The sequence below is a fragment of the Panthera uncia genome, chromosome F1, assembly GCF_023721935.1.
Source record: "Panthera uncia isolate 11264 chromosome F1, Puncia_PCG_1.0, whole genome shotgun sequence".
Lineage (NCBI taxonomy): Eukaryota > Metazoa > Chordata > Mammalia > Carnivora > Felidae > Panthera > Panthera uncia.
The window spans coordinates 35,169,837-35,192,888 of record NC_064813.1 but is presented as its reverse complement, the minus strand read 5'-3'; the positions used below and the strand labels follow the sequence as shown (position 1 = coordinate 35,192,888).

General features: G+C 35.6%; 1 protein-coding gene across 1 annotated transcript in view; it reads left to right on the top strand.

Moving 5' to 3' along the window:
• The first annotated feature begins 1,544 nt into the window (after positions 1 to 1,544).
• The window catches only part of ZBTB41 (zinc finger and BTB domain containing 41), a 46,943-nt gene continuing 25,435 nt past the window's right edge, over positions 1,545 to 23,052 (top strand). Inside the window, exons 1-7 of the mRNA XM_049634296.1 lie at positions 1,545 to 1,630; positions 2,273 to 3,526; positions 11,778 to 11,985; positions 12,708 to 12,777; positions 14,853 to 15,000; positions 18,479 to 18,608; positions 22,546 to 22,641. Coding sequence (XP_049490253.1) covers positions 2,404 to 3,526; positions 11,778 to 11,985; positions 12,708 to 12,777; positions 14,853 to 15,000; positions 18,479 to 18,608; positions 22,546 to 22,641 — 1,775 coding nt within the window. The 5' untranslated portion in view covers positions 1,545 to 1,630; positions 2,273 to 2,403. The remainder of the gene's footprint in view (positions 1,631 to 2,272; positions 3,527 to 11,777; positions 11,986 to 12,707; positions 12,778 to 14,852; positions 15,001 to 18,478; positions 18,609 to 22,545; positions 22,642 to 23,052) is intronic.

The window sequence follows — 23,052 nt, the reverse complement described above, 5'->3', positions numbered from 1 at the left end:
AACAGGATTTAGAAAACTGTTAAGAAAATAAACTCTTGGGTTTATATTTGCATTTTCTCTTTTTCTTGCCAGAAATTTCTCAACTTTTTAAGTATTCTAATATACAGATTTTTGCTCTATTGTTTCTCTTACATTTCACTTTTCTTTTTCCATTTCTTTGGATATATTCATTTTCTATCTTGTTTTAACCTTTCTTCTGTTTTAATAAAAGAATTCATATCTATACATTTCAATCTATATTCAGGGTACTAAGTACTAATATAATGATAACTTTCATCTGTAAATTACTAATCTGCTTGGGTATTTTTAATAATTTCTTGTTTTTTCATTTTCCTTTCAATTCTTTCATTTAAAAAGTATTTTTAATATATTTATTTTATTTTCTGTTTTTGAGGAATCCCGTATCTTCAGGCTTCGTGCATCCAAAGCCTACAGATACTGTTTTTATAGTTCTTTTACTCTTTTATAGTTTACTCTTTATAGTTCTTTTACTCATTTTAGATGACTGGTTTTTGTGGGATGAGTCACCCAGGTGATAGGAATCCTTATCCATAATTCATGTGTGTTTTTGCTAGGAATTTTCATTAAAAGTTTTAACTATTTTCAAATCACAAGACAATTTGAGTCGGTCGGTTTCCTCACAGTTTCTGTCTTTTCGTAGGAGAAACTCCCCTCCACTTCCCTCAGTTCTTCCACTGACAGCGGTGGCCCTTCTAGGTTCCAGCTATGCTCTGTGGTGGGGTGATAGGTAGAGTGGGGTCACCAATCTGGTTATCCCACTTAGCCTCAGCCTCTGCCTTATTTTCCTTGCGTCTGTAAAATCACATGATCTAGGACTTTGCTACTAAAAATGTGGCCCTCCGACCACAAATATCAGCATCACTCTGTTAGAAATGCAAAATCTTAGGTACTGGTTTCAAAAAGTTGTTAAGTATTTTTCTATTTTGGCTTCGTTGCCTGCCCTAACAGCCGTACACTTATATGTACATTTTTCAATGCTTTCTGTGTTCATTAAGAAGTTGCATAATAATTTTAGGATCAACAGCGTTAGCTGTTTAAAGCAGAAAAAAAAAAAAAACCCACGAAATCGCAACGTCTGTTCTTTAGTGTGTTTGCTAAGACTAGCTTCTGTCCGTTGCTGCGTGAGCGATCGCACACTATTAAAGCTATTAGCGAAGATTTGTGCCATGGTGCCTCTGCCAATTTCTACTAAACTCATCAGTGTCCCCCCACACCCCCTACTACCCAGCGAGGCTTCCCGCAAAGCTTCGACTGGTTCAATCACAGTAGGCCACCAAACCACCGCGAAAACCCGGAGTAACGGATTTGGGGCGTAGCTAGGGTCCTCCGGGGAGCAAGGAGAATTTACGGAGCCTGCGCAAAGACGGGAGCGCGCACATGCGCAGTGGTCGGTGCTGGGCCGCGCGCCGGTCGCTCCGGGAGGCTTGGAGGCTGCGCGCGCGGTTGACGTGTTCCGTGGCTGCGGAGGCGGCGAGGCTCTGGGAGGGGAAGGAGCGGAGGGAGGGAGGGTGAGGTGGGGGCTGAACCCGGAAGTGGGTAGGCGCTGGAGAGAGCGCGCCGAGAGTGGAGCTCAGCGGCTGGGAGCCAGCGGGGGAGCCCTGGGTTCCCGGTAATGGATCTGTGGGGATTTTGCCCAGGGAAACTGGGGTGGGAAGGGTAGCGGGTTCGCCGTCGGCGAGCGCAGTCCCCTCCTGGGCAGGGCCTGGGAAGGCTCTTCTGTTTCCTTTAGTCGTCCCTCTGGTTGACCCTACTCCTCCTGCTCTGCGCCCCTCCTGGGGCCGTCTCCTGCCGGGTGATTTTGGCCGCGGGACGCTGTCTGTCCCCGAGGAGGTGTGCCTTGCCCGCCCTGGGAAAAGGCATGTTAATGGAGAGACCTGGATTTCGCGGCCGCGACGGCCTTATTGTCACCCACCCAGCGTCCCTAAAACCATGAATGTAGCGCGCCTCAACCTGCACCCTCAGTGTTCTTGGAAGGATCGTTCCCTTTTCGCCCTCCTTGTCTCCACCCTGTTCGTGAATTTAGGCACGAAAGGTGTGCTCTGGCTTCCTTTAAAATTATTCTTTTGTTGGCTGTCTTTTATAACCCGGCCCTCCTTGTTCTCCACCCTAAAACCTTAGCCTCGAATGAGTGGAAGCTGTGACTTTATCATAATTTAGTTCTGATTTGGAAACGATTAGTAGACGAATGCCTTGAACGATTTAGGATTGCTTTGCCATAGAGTTATTTTACGTGGTTCTTACTCTTTTGCAGACCATGAAACCCTCGGGCACGCCCCTCCAGAAGCTATTAACCAAGACAATCTAGTTGTTTTTTTTTTTTTTTTTTAAATAAATCCCTTAAGACACTTATGAAGTTTCTTGTTCTGAAATTGTTGTACTGCAATGAAGAAAAGGAGAAAGGTTACTTCAAATCTTGACGAGAAGATCCACCTAGGCTACCATAAAGATTCTTCAGAAGGAGATGTTGCAGTGGAGTGTGACGAAGTAACCTACACTCATTCCACAGAAAGACCGACTCCTGAAGCTCTTCACTGTTACCAGGAACTTCCTCCCTCGCCAGATCAGAGAAAACTTCTGAGTTCTTTGCAGTATAACAAGAATTTGCTGAAGTATTTAAATGATGACAGGCAGAAGCAACCATCTTTCTGTGACTTACTTATCATAGTAGAAGGAAAAGAATTTAGTGCACATAAAGTTGTTGTTGCTGTTGGCAGTAGTTACTTTCATGCGTGTTTGAGCAAAAATCCAAGCACTGATGTTGTCACCCTGGATCACGTAACACACTCAGTTTTTCAGCATTTGCTTGAATTTCTTTACACATCAGAATTTTTTGTGTACAAATACGAAATACCTCTTGTTTTAGAGGCAGCAAAATTTCTGGACATTATAGATGCAGTTAAATTGCTAAATAATGAAAATGTTGCCACTTTTCAGTCTGAGCTGTCTGAAAAGTCATCACCAGAAGAAACACTAAGTGAATTAACTGGAAGACTATCAAATAATCATCAGTGTAAATTCTGTAGTAGACATTTTTGTTACAAAAAGTCTTTAGAGAATCATTTGGCTAAAACCCATAGGTCCCTTTTATTAGGGAAAAAACATGGGTTAAAAATGCTGGAGAGAAGTTTTTCCACGAGAAGATCAAAAAGGAATCGGAAGTGTCCTGTTAAGTTTGACGACACCAGTGATGATGAACAAGACAGTGGCGATGGGTCAGACAATTTGAATCCAGAACATTTTGATAAGGAAAAGTCCGATAGAAATGATTCTGAGGACCCTGGAAGTGAATATAATGCTGAGGAAGATGAGCTAGAGGAGGAAATGTCAGATGAATACTCTGACATTGAAGAACACAGTGAAAAAGATCAGAATGATGCAGAAGAGGAACCTGAGGCTGGTGATTCTGTAGGAAATATTCATGAGGGGTTAACTCCTGTAGTCATTCAGAACAGTAACAAAAAAATACTGCAGTGTCCTAAATGTGATAAGACATTTGACCGCATAGGTAAGGAAACTTTTTTCTGTCTCTAATAACTTACTTTTCTAGATATTTTAAAGGTGATAGTTAAAAATAAACTTTGAAGGTAACTTTTAAAAGGAATATTTAATGAAGATGGGTATTTGATAGGCATTACATATTTTATACTGTTTTAAATTTCTTTCGATTCAGGAATTTAAGGTTTTGGGGGTTTTTGTGGGTTTGTTTTTGAAGGAATTTAAGTCTTTTTAGCCTTATTTTCTCTTCCTCATGCCCCACTAAAAGGTGACAGATCATTAGTTCAAGTATTTGGTATGGAAAAACTCCACAGAGTATTAATAATTATGAATGTGGTGCTTTGATTTATATGTTAATTTCATAGCTAAGTGCTGTTTTCAAGTCATAGAAAATTGAATTAGATTATATTCGAGTAAATTTAGTAGTTTGTCTGCTATTTCCCCTTGAACATGGCAATATCTGAATTAGAAATGTAGTCCCTTCTCAGTGTAGGCTTATAGTTAAGAATAAAACTGAACTGGATATAATTTAATTCTGTTGGTAGAGACTTTTGGAAATGTCTTGATTAGTAGTAGTCTTTGGTTATTACAATAACAAATCAACTTTTCCTTTATTAGAAAAGTATATGCAGGAAATGTGATCTCTAACCTTAAGTTAAAAATACGTCCGTGAACATTTAATTTCAAGAGGTCTAATATTTGGAGATGTCGTACAGGAACTGTTCAAATGTGAACTTTTAAAGTGCAACAATTATTTCTGTATAAATCATAGTTATGAAATTGTGAAATATATTCCACCACATACAATGATAAAAGGAACATTTAAGTTCAGTTTGACCTTGTAAAATTACTTCTACGGTTTAGTATATGCCCATGTATCTTGCAGTTTTGAGTACTTATGTTATTGGGTTAGGTGGAAATTGATTTTATAAGGTATTAGTAATCATTTGCTCTCAAGATATGGGACAGTACACACCGTGGCATAAGTGGTAACCTTTTTTGGCTTTTTATTATGCCTTTGAATCTCCAAATCAGAATATTTTTGACAATCCAGTTTAATAATTAGTTATTACTGTTTTTACTGTGTTTGAGGCTCTGTATAAAGGTGGATAAAATAACTTTTCTTGGGTAACTCTATTGGAAGAGCATAGGCATATAAGGAACTTGCTAAACTCAGCCTGGATAAATGTTCTCTTACGGTTATAAACAAGTGCTATGAGGAGTATAGAGAAGAGAATAATTTTTGATTGGGACACTAAGAACATGTTATCTTTTCAATGGATTCTACTTCTTGGACTTTGTATTCTTAGTGCATGCCTCCCTCTGTTCTGCCTTAATTTGACCTGATTTGACTTGAGATGAGTAAGCAGGGGTCAGTTCCCAAATGGCATTGTAGGCCCAATACTTACATCTCAAACACAGCACTGTGAGATTCTTTAAGAGAGAGGAGTTCTATGTTCAAGTAAGATTGAAAAAAAACTATATTGTATAATTCATGGTCAGTATTAACTCCGTCAAATTCTCTGGTAAAGAAACCTGGTAATTTTATTTAGCCTGGCATTTCCTCAAATTTTACTGTAAGACACTTTTGTGGTACTTCTTGTAATTTCCAAAAAACAAACAAACAACAAAAAAAACCCCTACAGTTCTTTGCACACGGTTTGGGAAAACACTGCTCAGGATTAAGTTGCTGATGTACTAAGAGGAGGATGTTTTGCAGCTTTTTTTACCAAGGGCAGCCTAGATAACTGTGAGAATCAATAGGTCACATTGTAGACTTACTTGTAGCCTCCTTTTCTGAACATATTGGACCTTATACTCCTCTTTTATCCACGCTTCTCTTTTGCTTAAGCCTCCTTGGGGCTGCTTGCCTTCCCCCAAGATTAAGAGAGAGAGAAAGATTGGGATTGAAATTCTGTCATACTAGTTAAAAAAGCAGGAGTTATATGGTTGTCAAACTGCCTGCACTTTTGAGTCCAGGTCTTGGGCAAGTTACTTAACCTGTCTGCATTCTTGTTTCCTCATAGTGGAGTGGGATGGTGCTAATATAATGCAAATGGTACCTTCTCATGGAGAGTATTATGAGGATTAAATGAGATAGTCTTGAATCATTCAGAATACTGTGTGAAATTTAGGTGTTCAAGGAATACTAGCTACTCTTATTGTTCATTAGTTTAATATAGTTATTGACTATGTCTAATGTGCCTACTACTGCTAAACAGCTATGAAATGATGTACTCTGTGTTCTCAAGAAGGTTAAAGTAATGAATACATGCAAAAACACAGTCATACTGTAGTGAAGATAATCTCATCAGGAAAAATTCAGAAGACTAAAGGAAACAGGGAAGATTTCATAGAGCAGGTGGCATTTGAGCTGAGAACTAGAGAATAGGGAAGGATTTATAGGGCAGAAGGACCAACATATGTGAATACGTTGAGGTATATTGTGTTCTGGAAATTGCTGAAGGGTGGGTGATCTCACGGTGGGTGAGGAGGCATATTGTAAATGAAAGAGATGAAGATTGGCACATAAGCAGAGGTTAAATTTTGCATGGTTTTTATGCTGTAACAGAAGAGTTTAGATTTTATCCAATGAGTGACCGAAACTTGAAAAAACTTTGACAAAGGAAATGAGAGCCTGTTGAAGTTTTAGGAAGGTCTTGCTGGCTTCAGTACAGGGAATGAAATTTGAAAGGACCAGAAGTATATTGTGGGCTTGGACTAGGAAGATGAGTAGCGTTGAGAATGGGCTGTTGGATGAGGGTAGATCAGAGAGTTGCACTGAAAATAGATTAAGTGGACTGGGTGATGGATAGAATTTAATTGTGAATTAGGAGAAGACTTGTGTTTCTTAAATGTCCTCCCTCCATTCTCATGTCCACCAGAAATCCCGTTTATTCTTAAAAACAAAAACAAAAAGAAAAAAACAGTTCGAGGACTGTTGAAGCCTGGTGTCATCCACATTCCTATCATATGATTTAAAGATGTCTACCTCGATTTTTGGTTGTTATTTATTTCTCATGAGATGTTAAGCCTGAAATTTTTGTATCTTTTGGTTATTGCCCTTTCTTGATACCCAGGGTCGTTTCAAATAACAAGTTTTCAGTAAGCTCCTATTTAGCTGAACTGAATTGAAAGGTGAGTGTCTGACTTAACTTTGGACTTGGAAGAAGCCAGTTGGGCTTCTTTATCGGGTTCTGACTTTGCTGTCTTGGAGTGGGTTATGATAATTAATGAATAAGCTGTGGGACCTGCTGGAACCATTAGCTCCACAATATGTAGTCCACTAATTTGATTCCATTACTTTGGATCTTTTATCCTTTCTGATGCATTTAATAGTTGCTTGGAGTGGGACTTCTGATCCAGTTGTATTTTTCCTTAGGCTACCAGCTGTCTTCCTCAGTCTATTCTCATGCAAATAAGAGTCCTTTGACCTTTCCCCCTTAAGGTTAAAGTGGGTGAAAAAACCTAGTGGGTGAAAAGGCAAAAATAGGGAAAAGATGACAGATGGGATGAGAGAGAAAATTTGGATAATTTATCTTTTTTATTGTTCCTAGTGGGAACTAAAATCTTTCCTTGGATTAAATTTACAATCTCTTCTAGAGGTAGAAAATGTTTTATAGCTTTTTAAAAAATGTGACTCTCTAGACCATCCTGACAGAGATTCCAATTTGTTCTTAATAGAGAAGAGTTATAACAGTGACACAATACTTTAAGGTTAAATATCTTAGTTATGTATTCTTTAGAGTACGCCATATGAATAAATTCAAAGAATAATAGAAGATTTAGCAATATCAGATATATAATGAGCTAATTTGGCGATGTTTCTCTTTGTAAAAACTGCTCACAAAACCTGACAAAGGTAATTTTGCATGACCTATATGGGGGAATAATAAATTCTTAAGCACAAGGTCAAGTTTTTCATGTGAAAATTTCTTTAGAAGTGTCTTTTCTTTCAGAAAAAAATTCTGTGGATGAAATTTGTTAATGTTATGTGTTTTGGTAATCAAGAATGGTCGACATAGTAGATTATTCTCTGAAGGAATACAATGTTTTATTGAAAATTTATTTGAAATGCACACTTTGATTTATTGTTGAATTTTCCCCACCCCATAAAAAAAGAAGTGGATATAGATGACTATATTTATGCTGAGTGCCTCCCACACTGCTACCAATTTTCTTAAATATGCAATTTAATATCTAATTAAAATTTTTCCCCACTGGCCCCTGGAGATCTACCTGACTCTCATGGGGTCAGTGTTTCCTCAGAAGTTATGTCTTTCTATTGTTCAGAAATGCAAATCCATAGAGATAACTGGCCTTGCAATGCCAATATGCATAAAATTGAATTAATAACTTAACAAAAAAGTTTTTTCACTTTAGATATTCTTAATGTCATAATGAATCATTCAAGTTTATATATTTTCATTGGTCTCCTTGGACTCATGAATTTATTTAAATGAATTTTTTAAAATTTTGGCTCTTTTGGTTTAAATTTTTTTTTTTCTTGGTTAAATCTTAATTCTGGTCTGTAGAAAAATGGAAGTTTAATAGTTAAAGGTGCTTTTGATTTTTAAGTTAACTGTCATTTTGATGGTTTTAATATTCAACTACATGTAACTTAATCATTAAATTAATCGTTTAAAAATTACACAGTATACTCTTGTTTACATTTTTTTCCATAAGTATGTGTCATTTATATAATTTTAAAAAACAAGTTTAATAAAAATGAAATGTGAAAACTTTCATAGTCAAGGAAAACTTTTTAATTCCATGCAATGACCTCAATCTTTTCAAAATTAAAATTGTGGGATTTTAGTACATATTGATAATGTTTGGATTCTGTACTTTTTATCTAATTGATGTGTAATAAAGGTTAAGGATCTAATCATGCATGCCATATTATGATAGAAAAAGAATAAGATCAACTCAGAAGACATTTTCCCAAAGATATTATAGCAGTAATGGTCTGATTACACCCTGAAAAAAACAAGATAAATCTGTGTTTGGGATAGTTCAAGGTCAGAGATACGTATATTATTATACAATATGCATATTTACACATGTGCTTATACATAAATTGAAGCAAAAAAAAATGCACATAACTAGTGTTAGTACACTCTGATATTTTCTACTCTATTCCTTTTTCTCCCCATTGCTAGTCACAACTCAAGTAATTTATTTCATGAACACTAATGAACTTTAGTTTGTAAAACACTGACTTAAACCATAACATAGTTCAACTCTTGTTCTATAAAACCTACTTATCTGTAACATTTATCAAAAGTCATTTCAGATTTCACCTTGTGGCACACAAGAACATTTCCCCCAATAAATTCCAGTATTAAATCTCATCCCTTGAACACAGCAGAAGTATTCGTGGTAGAGTGTGTATATGCACGTGTAAATGGAGAGTACGTCCTAGAGGTGGCAGACAGAGAACAGAGGTGATAGGCCATTTTAACAATGGCAGGGGGAAAAATTCAAGTTCTTCCAGTGTTCTCAGAGAGCTGAAACCCCACTTTGATCTGTTATAATGTATATTCATATGTCAGCTCTATCCGTATTTATATTTGAGGTATACCTACATGTCTGCACTGTGACTAGTAATCCATATAATAATAGTAATAAATGACTGATTTTTATTAGTGCTCACTATGTGCAGGAATGTTTTAAGCATTGTGTCTATATTAACTCATGTACTTCTCAGAGCCCCATGCAGTATTAATAAACGCAGGTACAGAGAAGTTAAATATTAGCCTAATTAAGATCACACAGCTAATTTAGCAGATGACCAAACACTAAATTTTCTAACTATGTATATGTAAAAAATGCATCAACCATTATCTATATGGTCTATATATAAATACCTAATGGATTTTTTATCATACTTTTGTTTTTCTTGGCCCATAATTGTCAGCCTTCCCTCTCAGCCTCGAGGAAAATACTTTGGTTCCCTTCCCTGGGTATTTTTATGTAAGTGCAATGTAATTAATTTTTAGGTAATATACTATGTGTTTATTAAACTTAATCATACATAAATATATATAATAGATTGGTGAACTCATTTATTTTATTAAGTAGAAAAATAATTATGATTGGGGTGCCTGGGTGGCTCAATCTGTTAAGTCCGCCTTCGGCTCAGGTCATGATCTTACGGTTCATGAGTTTGAGCCCTGCATCCGGCTCTCTGCTGTCAGCACAGAGCCCACTTCAGCTCCTCTGTCCACCTCTCTCTCTCTGCCCCTCCTCTGCTCTCTCTCTCTCAAAAATAAATAAACTTAAAAACATAATAATTATGATTATCTTTTTTCCTCAGTGTCATAGAATATTTTGGGTTTTTTCTAATTTCTGTGATCTACAGAGAATATTTTTTAAGTATATGACTGAAATACCATACTTTTACATTAGCTTTGGCCTGAAGAAAAATTTACACATTTATTTTGCAGGACAAAGCAAAGCTAGCTTTTAATTGAAAACTGCTTCTCTTACCAATAGTATTTTTTCTTATTTTTATTGCTTTTTGCTCAAAAGAATCCTTGAAATTTCTATTTTAAGCTACTAGATGTGCACATTCACAACTTCTATTACAGAATAATAATAGCCAACGTTAATTGATAACTTAGACACCGTTAGAAGTGCTTTAATGTGTATTCATTTATGCCTGTGACAGTCGTTTGAGGTAAATACTTTCATTCCATTTTTTTCAGCTGAGCAAGATTTGAGGCATAGAGACGTTATTTGTTCAAGGTCACATAGTCTGCTATTTAAAGAGCCAGCATTCATATCTAGGTACATGTATCCAGGATCTGTGCCCTTACCTGTGATGCTGTTCCGTCTCTGGACTTTAGAAATTTCTGTTCTAAATAACGATGTGAAAAAATTTTAGTCTAAGTAGGAATATAAATAAACATTAAGCCAAAAAATATCTTTGTATTTCATTTTTTATTGTAACTTTTTCTCCTGGAAAGTCTATGTTAAAATTTCTTGATTTTTTTTTTTTTTCCCCTGTTGGAGAAACCTATAACATTGTACAGAATTTAGGTGTGTATTCAGATAATACAAATCTCACGTTAGTATGATTCCTGGTATCTGTGCATTGATACCAGTTTATTTTTTCCTTTTCCTGCTTTCCCTGATACTGCCCATATACGTTGGCTTCAGCACTTTAGCGTTACACATGCATCAAAGTACAGGTGATTTACTTGTTTTCTAATATCTTAGGAGTTGGAGAGATATTATATGAATATGTTGTAGTGAAGTATAGGTTTTGTTGAGAATTCTAGATTTGTCATACCCTTTCCAGATTACCTTCTATGGGAAGAGAGATAAAACTATCATATATTATAAGATACATAAGCATATTATTTTTCCTTTTTAAGATGTTTTTAAAAGGACTATCAAATCTGAAAATTTCAGTTCATGGATATACATAGTAAAAGTAAAATATAAAAACACTAAGTGTTAAATGAAGAATAGATCTTTGCTGAAGGTCAATTTTAAATGAAAAAAAAATATATATTTTATGGGGCGCCTGGGTGGCTCGGTTGGTTAAGGGTCCGACTCTTGGTTTTGACTCAGTTCATGGTCTCACAGTTCACGAGATCAAGACCTGCACTGGGCTCTGCGCTGGCAGTGTGGAGTCTGCTTGGGATTCTCTCTCTCCCTCTCTCTGCCCCTCCCCTGCTCATGCTCACTCTCCCTCTCTGTCAAAATAAATAACATTTAAAATACATCTATATATTTTAAAGTTTTAAGTTCCGACAATTTGCCAACAGAATGTTAAGCAAATTTACCCAAAGTCTTGTTTTTTAAAATGTGTAAACACGAGGGGCACCTGAGTAGCTCAGTCAGTTGAGCATCCGACTTTGGCTCAGGTCATGATCTCAGGTTCCAGCCCGGCATCGGGCTCTGTGTTGACAACTCAGAGCCTGGAGCCTGCTTTGCATTCTGTCTCCCTCTCTCTGCCCCTCCCCTGCTCACACTGTGTGTGTGTCTCTCTCTCAAAAATAAATAAGCATTAAAAAAATTGTAAACATGAATAATTTTTTCTAATGACCCAAGTTTTCAAGGAAGGCAGTGAGGTCAAAGTAATAAGTGTTGAGGTTTATCAGAGATATATACCGTATTTTAGGTATAAACTTGTGTGTAGGTGTGTGTGTATTAAATGTTACTAGTCATGAGATTTTATTGCGCTGTCAAATTTCAGTCACTTTGTACCAAATACAATGAATTTAATTTTAGTTTCTCTCTTCTTATAGGGAAATATGAGAGCCACACACGTGTTCACACAGGTGAGAAGCCCTTTGAGTGTGATATTTGTCACCAGCGCTATTCGACAAAGTCTAATCTAACTGTTCACAGAAAGAAGCACAGTAATGAAACAGAATTTCATAAGAAGGAGCACAAGTGCCCTTATTGTAATAAACTTCATGCAAGCAAGAAGACTTTAGCCAAGCATGTTAAGAGGCAAGTATTATCTTGCTTCCATAATATACTTTATTGTGCCTTCTAATTTAAATATGGAGTAAGCTAAAAACATTTATGGAGTGCTTGTCTCCAATTCTTTCGTTGCTTAGTATTTTGCAAACATTTTTGATTGCAAATATATTTGATTACAGATATATTAAGAGCAGCAAATGTTTATATTTTTTATTGATGCTATTGAGATGAAGTTTTTTAATGTTGAAACAAGAACTATAGAAGTTTAAGATAGCATTTTGGTCATCCTGTTTTTTATTTTGGGTTTTGGCAAGTATATTTTCAAAATCTATGTTTTTAGACCTAGGAAACTTATTCCTCATGCTCAACTTTGTCTTTAGTGTATAAAAATTTGTGAGAGAAAGCATGTTTAGTCAGTGTTCCATATTTAACTTTAAGAAAGGAAATTTACTGAAATTTGGACTAAAAAAAATCAAGTGAATTACCTTGAAGATTATCTGTGAATAGCTAGGTTTCTGAATGTATTTAAAATATGATTACATTGTCTTTGACTATTTCTGCATAAATTTAGGCATATACATTCATTTATTAAATGTTAATGATACCTATATTCTTAAGGTATTTACATGTGTCTGTCTCTTAATGAAAGAAATCAGTGCCCGATTCTTACAGTCACTGTTGACAGATCATATGGAATACTGACTTAACTAATGTAATCTTTTCCTAACAGTCTTTTTTTTTCCTTATAGATTTCATCCTGAAAATGCACAAGAATTTATCTCCATTAAGAAGACGAAGAGTGAAAGTTGGAAATGTGATGTAAGACCTTTTAATTTGTAGTAAAAAACCAAAATAAATATAATGTTACCTTTGGGGAAAGTAATTAGAGGTTAAAAAAATATAAACTTAGCTTATCTCACTTTTAGAATCTTACACAAAGTTATCTTAATATTTATAAATTAAACCCCATAAGGGTTAGTGTTTAGATGGTGGACCTGATGGAAATCTTAGTTTTTATTTCTTATTTAAAAAAAATTTTTTTTTCTTATTTATTTTGAGAGAGAGACAGAGGGAGAGAGAGCAGGGGAGGGGCAGAGAGAGCAGGGGAGAGAGAATCCCAAGCAGGCTCTGCACTGTCAGTATGGAGCCGGAGCCCTGTGCAGGGCTCCAACTCATGAACTGTGAGATCATGACCTGAACCAAAACCAAGAGTCAAACGGCTCAACCGACTGAGCCACCCAGCGGCCCCAGTTTTTTAGTGAAACTACCATACCGTGTACTTATGTTGTGTATATAAACTGACATTATTATACTAACAGGAGTGTAAAGTGTTTAGAATTTTCCCTCCATTTCTAGTTATCTGTCTCAAAATTCAGGGGCCTTTAACAACTGTCTTATTATATTCCACCATTTTGTCGGTCAGTCGTCTAAATTTGGAGGACAGCTTTGCTAGGTAATTCGGTTCCACATGTTGTCATCTGAAGTCACTCAGTTGTTTTCAGCTGACACAGATGGTCTGGTGTGTTTTGGGGCCACTCATGGCTGGAACTTGATGTTGGCTGACAGCGAGGAGCTTAGCAAGGACAGTTGGCTGGGGACCTTGGTTCTTTTCCCCTTTGGTCTTTTCATGAGGCTACTTGATCTTTTTTCTAGCATGGCAGCTAAACTCTAAGAAGCCTAGGTAAAAATGATAGGAGTTTTTAAGGCCTAGGCCTCAGAAGTCACTGAGCATCACTTTTAACACATTCTGTTGGTCAAACAAGTCCCTACAGTCAGGTCAGATTTAAGGGGAAGGGAATTCGTTTCTGTTTTTCCAGTAGTAGCAAAGAATTTTTAGATACCTGTTGTACCACATTCACTAACATCTTTTTCATTATTTAGGTAAATATTGTTTAAAGGAGTCACAAGCTGTCATTTGTCTTCCTTATTTTCAGGCTTCAGTGTATTTATACAGCAAAATTTTCACTGTCTCTCTGATTTCAGCTTGCAGGAATTGAAGTTAGTTATTAATTATTTGGGTCTACATAAGTTGGTTTCTTCTCCTTAATAAGCTTAATTATACTCAGCTGTAAAATGGTGATAATAATTATATCTACCTCGTAGGATTATTGTGAGAATTAAGTAAAATAAACCATGAATTATTTAGCATGTGCCTGGTATATAGTACATGCTATATTATTATTGTTGTTGTTACTGTTGTCATTGTTAACAGCCCCCGCCTTTTTTTAATAAAAGAAAATTGAGACTTTATTTTTCAGAGCAGTTTAAGTTTTACAATATAATTGAGAGGAAAGTATATTGATTTCCCATACCCCACTGCCCCCACAAATGCCTGTTCTCCCCCATTAACAGCATCCCCCTGAAGTGGTATATCTGTTACAGTGATGAACCTTCATTGACCTCCCCCTTTTTAAATCTTGTGTCTGCCAGATTTCTCTAAAAAGCTGTATCTCTTCCTTTTGACTACTTTAAGAGATAAATTCTAAAATTATTTTTCTGCAGTTTCTTGCTCCTATTCCTAATTACGTATATGGCAACAATAATAAAACCTATTTATGATATATAAGTGATTTAAAAATATAAATTTAATGGATTTTAGAAATCTTGGCTAGAATTAAGGTATTAAGGTTACTGTGTAATCCTAGAAATTAGCCTATTAGAAATGTAAGGAGTGGAAATTCAGCAACCTTTAGTATGAATTTAAAAGAATTCCTTACTATAATTCCTCCAAGGCTTTTTTCTGCATAATTAAAATTTGATTCTATTTTGGGTAACTTTTCTGTTGGGAGAAATTTTCCTTTAACTGCTTGAATTCATGAGTTTATTTCTCATCATGAGCTTTGTATTTTATTTTTAATTCAGGTTTCCTTATGTTTTGCATACATTTCTCTTAGATTTGTAAGAAATCTTTTACTCGAAGACCACACTTGGAGGAACATATGATTCTGCATTCTCAAGATAAACCTTTTAAGTGTACCTATTGCGAAGAACATTTCAAATCACGATTTGCACGGTTAAAGCATCAAGAAAAGTTCCATCTGGGTAAGCAAATTACTTTTTCTAAAAGCAGTCATAGTAATTATTGATTATCACATCATGCTAGAGGAGCCTGCTGCTGTTGAACCACTTAGGGGAAGGAAGTCAGATAAATTGGGAGGAATACTGGATTTGCTGCTGTTCCTAGAGATGAGTAAATATGTTGATGTTTTGTTTTGGTGGCAGATGTGTCTGTAGTCATAAACAGCATTTATTCATAGTTAATTGGTGGATAGATCTCTGGGTGCTTGAATAAGGCATTTTTGTTGGAAAAAACTCTTTTTTTAAGGGAATAAAATTAACTTAGTATATGTGGAATTTAGCATTGTATTTGATGAATCCTCTGTCTAATGCTTACGGCCAAGGTGGAAACCTGTGTGCCAGATGGTAGTACAGTTAGGTACATTTATGACAGTCAATACTGCTAGGGAATTGTCGTCATCCATAGTAGAGGCTGTTTGCTGTGCAGCATTGGTGGTGTAGTGGTGAGTATGGCTGCCTTCCAAATTATAGGCGTGTGTAGCTAATACACCAGAAAATAAAGATTAAAAAAAAAAAAATCTTTGTGCTATACAAAAGGTTAAAATAAATGAAGTTAAAAGTAATTGAGAGTAAATACAAAGTCATAAACATGGGAATTATCTGACCTTTGGTCATTGGGGATTACAGAACTATGAAATGGTATAGAATCCAAACTCCTTTATTTATAGATGGGCTTAAAAGCAGAAGCTTTTTAGGCACAATTTGAACCAGTAATGTCATATGACTGACAAAAACTACTGTAGTTTTAAACTGTATTAATAAAAATGTATTGTTCAGAATCAGGGAGGTAATTATCTCACTGATTTTAAATTCATCTGGAATACTGAATTCATTTCTGGATACTGCATTCAAGATAGATATTGACAAGCACATTCTCAAGAGGTGGGTAATTATGGTGACATAAGGTCTTAAAATTATGTCATGTGAAACACTTTTGAAGGACTTTGAAATTTTGTTTGGGAAAGGTAGAGCACCTATCTTCAAAAACTTTTGAGACTTTATTGTTCAATAAGGAACACTTAAACCTTTATAATTGTATATAAGACTAGTGTATGCTGGAAGATTATTTTTTAGCTGAGTCCTTTTTTGAATTGTCCTTAGTAAGTTGATCTATCATAGGATTTCATCTTGGCATTTCTAAGATACCATCATATGAAGCAAGTTTTATAATTATCAGAAATATAGTTGGAGACACGTTCATGATTGCATGTTGCATGTGACAAGTTTCTTTATACATTAGTTCCAGGAAAAAGAGTTTCTCTTGGGGAATTGGTGGGCTTCTTCCTTTTTGAGGTGAAAATCATAGGTAATCCCTTTTTGTCCCATGTTATAGAAACATCATAGCAAAATATAATAATTTTTATGGTGAACATATTTGTTTCCACTTCCTTTTTCTGTTCCTGATTTTCTATTTCAGCTTTTGTTAAGTATATCATTTAGTAAATAAATAGGCATTCTAAGAACATTGAGTGGAAATCCTAAGGTATAGATTTAGTTTCAATTTAGAAATCTTTTAAAGTATTGGAACTTATACATTGAAGTAAGTTGTCTTGCACAATAGTTATTTTTCTATCAGTAAAAGTGTACAAGCAGATTCTTGAACTGACAACAGAGTTGTTAAAGAAAGCATTCTTGAAAAGATGGTTGAATTAGAACCAAGTGTGCATATGTTTTATATATGTACATGTATATATTGCATATATAAATATATATGACATATGTATGTTTTGTATACACACACACACAAATTCTTTTGCATCCCATCTCTGTTTCTGTTTACTTGAATCACTGTATGTTAGGTTAGTGGTTCAGGTCTGAGGTGCGGCCCAAGAATTTGTATTTCTAACAAGTTCCTAGGTGATGCTGATGCTGATGGTCCAGATACCACACACATGAGTATTACTGCTTTAGGCTATTCTGGGTCATATTCACACCGCCTACATTAGGATTATATATTCTGTAAATCAGAGGGGGTGATATCTAAGGAATACAATCTGAACAGTTAGGGCAGAAGAATTTTTTTAATGTTTATTTATTTATTTTCGAGAGAAGATGCAAGCAAGAGAGGGACAGAGAGACAGGGAGGTAGAGAATCCCAAGCAGGCTCTGCCCTGCCAGCACAGAGCACGACATGGAGCTCAGTCTCGCGAACTGCCAGATCATGACCTGAGCCGAAATAAAGAGTCGGAAGCTTAACCGAGTGAGCCACCCAGGCGCCCCAGGGTAGAAGAATTTTTAATGCATCTCCATGTATAAGTGTAAAAGTTACAGTAGGCTTTAAAGTCAAATCTTCTAATTTTATCCTATGTAGAGAGTTGGAATGAAAATCTGCTTTACTAACTTCCCAGTGTAGCTTCATAAATAGAAGTTCAAGTAAGTTTAACTGTATGCAAAACTGGATATCTAATAGAGGGGAAAGAATGTAGGTATTTCATTTGAAAAACTCTGATAAGTAACTGAGCATGAAAGAGAAAGCTGCTTTCTTTCTTCCCCCAATTGGAGCCTTCAGTAGCACATAAAGTTATTTCACTCTCTGCCTAACTTACTCTTGCTGTAATCTGCTCATCTTAGCACTTTACTTACTTCATTTCTTTATCTTTGTGTTTATGCTGAATCTTTTTTTCCCCACTTTCTTGGAGCCTTTTTTGGTGAAGAGGGATGTAAGAGAAGGCAGAGATTTTCCATAGCACTGCTTTGCTTAACCCAGTGCTAAATATGAATTAAGAATCAATAAATACTTGTTGAATGAGTTAATAAATGAATAAAAGACTCAGATCTCATGGAAGATGAAACAAAAATATGTTGAAGATACTTAATACATTTTGAGGTCGTCTCTCAAAAACATGTTGAAATTCCCTCCAAAACTACTGTGGCTACTGAACTGTTTTGCTTATAGATGTTTCTGAATTCCAGTGTCCAAATGCCATTTTCTTTCCATTGTTCTGCCATGATTAATTTCTCATTAGAGTTCACAGTAGAGTCCACAGTATTTTCAGTCTAGGCAACGTCGTTAAAAATGTGTGGTTTTGAGGAATGACAATATATTTCCAGATTATGAACTCTTTGAAGTCCTTTGTTTATTCGACCAGAGTTTCTCGGTACCTCTTCTCTCCAGAAATCTGGTATATAACATTTTTTACTTTATTCTAGTCTGATTTCAAACTAAGAATTGGCCATTTCAATTTATTAACCCATTACACTATTCAACATTTATTATGTTAGATGCCACACCCTAAACTCAGCTCTAACCATATAGAGGTGATTGTAACTTGCCTTCTAGGAATGAACAGTCCAGAAGAGAAGAGAAAACTATAAATAAATAACTTTATTGTGTTATAATATATGTACTTACAGTGGTAGGTATACATTGACAACATGCCCATTAAATTTAACTTAGTATCGATTCTTTAAACTTTAAATGTACACTTTCTTTCCTTTGTAGGTCCTTTTCCATGTGATATATGTGGTCGCCAGTTTAATGACACTGGAAATTTGAAACGCCATATAGAATGTACCCATGGTGGAAAGAGAAAATGGACTTGCTTTATCTGTGGAAAATCAGTACGAGAAAGGTGAGGAATTATCTACGCACCCAGAAAAACCCTGGTACTGTTATATACAAATAATTAACAAATATAGTTTAGAAGGATTAGGGTAATGCCAGATGTGAGATATTTGAATTTATGCTTTAATTTGAAATTTAAGGATATGCGAAGAAATTGTATAAAATGTTATAGAAGATGATATGAAATCAGGATTTTCAGGTTTAGATAGTGAATTTAACACAGGTCACATTTTATTTCTTTCTGGAACTCTAATAAAACTACATTAAAAGTTATTGATTGACTGATTTAAAAGATAGTAAGCTACAGAGACAGGGAGAACAGAAAGATGACAAGAACAACACAGATTTGGAAACTGGAAAGCAGATGAATCAGTGGTAACTGACTTAGCAGGTCTAAGAAACACAAATCCCAAGGTGGTGATGGAGAAATTGAGAACATAGTTTACATCAGAGAATCCACAGAAGGAATAGGAGTAGGCAGTATCAGATGCCTCTGGAACTAGAGTGAAGGGGAGGCAGAACAAGGAGCACTGGAGTAAAAACTTCTTTAGAAGTTCTATTCTTTGGATTTTCTTCTGACACCCACACAGGTCATTGCCGGTGGGCACCGACCCCTCTCCCAATTCAGCAGATATCTGGACTGGACTATACCATGTTGTCCTATGATGAATGCTTTCTGAATTCTGGAAGCAGTGAGCCCCAGGCCTTATCCCTTCTGACCTCTTGGGTTTTAGATTTTATTCCCCCAGCAGTAGTTAGAAAACAATTCTCTGAAAATCTGAACAACCAAAGTGCAAATATATTCCCTAACAAATAGTACACCTAGATCACCTGCTGTGAAGTCATCAGGGCCCCCTCATGCTCTTTGACCATCCCATCCACTTTTTAGTCTACCACACTTAATCATGGACAGATAGAAGAATTAAAAAACAGAGAAAGAAAACCTTTAATGTAAAAGCTAGATTCCAACACAATCAGGAAGGGGAAAAAAAAACTTGAAGGAAACAGATTATCCAGAAAGATGAAAACTTCCAAAAAAAAGAAGATAAACAACTGTTATGGATATTCCATTGAAGATAAAGTTGAAGATAAAGAATCCATTACGCAAGAACAGGATGCTATATAAAAGAGTCACATAACAAATCACATTCAAAGTATGATAGACAAAATAAACAGCCTAATGGAAGGATTGAAGAATGAAGTTGAGGGAATCTCCCAAAAGGTAGAGCAAAAAGATACAGAAATGTAAAATAAGGATTAGAGCATTAGGGAACCAGTCAAGAGATCTAGAAAGAAAGAACGAACAGCGAAAATAGCAAGGGAAAAAAAAATCATCACTGAATAATTCAAAATAATTTCCCAGAACTGAAGCACATGAGTTGCCAGACTGAAATTACTCATCAAATGCTTAGGACATTAGATGAAAATAAACCTACTCCAAGATATATTGCTGTGATATTTCAGAACACTGGGGACAAAGAGAAGCTTCTATATGCTTCTAATTTTCAGGGAAAAAAAGTTACATATGCTGAATTATGAATTAGAAGTACTTGGACCTCTCTCTGAACGGCAACACTAGAAATAAGATGATGCAGTTGTACTTTCAAAATTCTGAAAGAAAAGTATTTCCAGCTTAGAATTCAGTTCTTAGTTAAACTAACAATCAGACCTAAGGATCATAAAGACATTTTTCACGATACCAAAAAGGTAGTCTTTGATGTACTCTTTCTCATGAAGCAACTAAAAGGTATGCTTCACCAGAATGAGAAGGTAAACTGATGAAGAGGAAGATGAGGGCTACGGGAAATAGGAATTCTAATACTGGGGGGAGGCAACAGGAATTCATAGGAGGATGGTGAATGAGGTTTCCAAGTTGTCAGTTGTGCAACATGTGTGTGCAATGGGTAGTTAGCCCACACTAGTGGTAGTAGTGACCCATGACACGTTGGGGCTGGTCATTGCTGAGATCCCTGATAGCATGTTTCCTCTTTTAAGAACTGGGAGTCAGAATGCTAGAGCAGGTCCAACCCAAAATATTTTTCTTTTAATTTAATGTGGTAAGAACTTTTAACATGAGATCTACCCTCTTAATAAGTGTTTAAGTGCATGATACAGTATTGTTAACTGTAGGCACGATGTTGTGCGGCAGACCTCTAGAATTTACTCATCTTGCATAACTGAAACTTCATACCTATTGAGTAGCAACTCCCCATCTCCTTCTCCCTGATTCTGATTCAAATTCTTATCTATACTCTGCCACTGTATGGCACGTGTATGCCAGTGAAGTTCCTATGATTATATTTACACCTTGCTGCTTGATTTGACTGAGGATATTTGTTTGATTTCACAGAAATGTTTTTTTGACCTGTCCATGGGAATTAGAGATAGTTCATAGTAAGTTTGGAAGCAAAGTGTATACAGTAGCCTATTTACTTTGACTGTATGTATTTCTGTCAGACTTCTCGTACTTGATCCACTCTAGATTGTCAGATGCCCTGATTGTGGTGAACCTTACGTTTTCCGGTATTTATTCATGACTTTACCCACTGACATGCTGGAAAGGGCTTTTGCTAGTGCTCAAGCAAGCTACAGCCAGACTTTGATACAGAGACCCTATTCATTTTATCTCGTGGGCCCTTTAACTAATAGTGGCAATATTACTAGATTTGTACTTGCTACTCAGTTTTTCAAAAATATACAGTATATTGTTTAGTGATATATACTACTAGGTAGTAAAACAAAGAAGAGCGGGAATGGTTGACATACGTGGTTATCCCTGAGAGAACAGAGTAACGTGGAGGCATTCTAAGGTATAGCAATATTCTATGTCTTACTCTGCATGTAGATGTAATAATACTGTTCTTTAAACACTATTCATATTTTATATCCTTCAGCATATAAAAGTTCCATAATTTAAAAACATTAGAAATGCCACTTTCTTAAAATAACAAACTGATATCATGGTAAAATAGGAAAATCAGTATGCTATATTTATATGAAAACTTGTATTTATAGACTGGTAAATTATACTTTATTTTATGCCTTATATATTATTTTTATCTTAAAGGTCTTTCTATAAAAACAAAAAGCAGACAAACCAAAAACTAAAACAACCTTCCATCTTTTTACTTTCAATTACTTAATACATAGGGGTGTGAGGATAGTTTTAGGAATGTTTTCCCCAAAGCTGGGTACACCTGCAAGCCCCGGGGTCAAGTGTTGCTGGGCCTTGTAGAAGAGCACCATCTACTGGCATAGATGAGGCATTAACAAATGAGCCAGGTCAAGTTATCCTTGCAAAATAAGCTACATTAGGCTTTGTTTTTATGACTAAACTAGTTTTGTCTGCTCAGGGAATTTTCAAGGCTGGTCTCTGTTTTTTATTTTAACAAACCCATATCGTGTCAGTAGGGCTGGAGGCTTTAGAACTGGCAATAATTGTCTTCTTTATATTATTTCCCTTCTTCACATTGGCATCTGGAAGTCACAAACACCTGTGAAGATTTCCTTGGCTTAAAACGTTCTTTTAATAGATACTGAGCACAATTTGAAAGGAATAGTACTGATAAACTGGATTCCTTCTATATTATTAAATTCTCTCCACTAAAATTCACATCAGTTTTACTTAATTTAGTAGTGACAGTTGAGCATTTTCCATTCTACTTCTTGAAAGTTGCTTAAGCTATATAGTTAAATCTTTGAGCAAACCAATGGCAAAGGAAGGCAAAGTTAATTTTTTTTTTTTAAAGAAGAGAGACAAAACAAGCATGATTATGTGTTCGTGAGACTAATTCAATAAAAAGCAAAAATACTGTTGGAGAAAGGGAGAATTGCCATATATCTTTAGCTTGAACATCTTTCTAGTAAGCTTTCTAGAAATCTATGTTTAATATAAATATTGGTGTTAAAAAAACTTAAGATAAATGTGTATTTTTAAAATACAGGACTACTTTGAAAGAACATTTGAGAATCCATAGTGGAGAAAAACCTCATCTTTGTAGTATTTGTGGACAAAGTTTTCGTCATGGAAGTTCATACAGGTAAGTCAAGCCATTTTTTCTCTGTATTAAGTAAGATAAATTATGTCTCTTTTAATTCTCTATTTTCTTATCACTGCATTAGTTCATTGGTGAATTAAAACATTTTCTAGTACTCGTGGTAAACAAAATTATGCAAAAAACTCTACTTACAAACTTTTCCCTCTACCTTACAGCTTTTAATATTGTTTTCATTCTGTAGTACAAAATATTAAATAATTTCTTCATCACCAAGTTTGCGAGATGCTTTACTGTCTGAGTCGCTGTCATTTAAATGTTTATTTCATTACTTAATCTTTGAATTAAATTCATTAAAGCTCTGATGTTCTAATCTCAATGCATTTTGTCACTCTTGGCTATCAAAGAAATGGTGTGAAATATGGCAAAATTGAAAACTGTAGGATTATCAGTTTT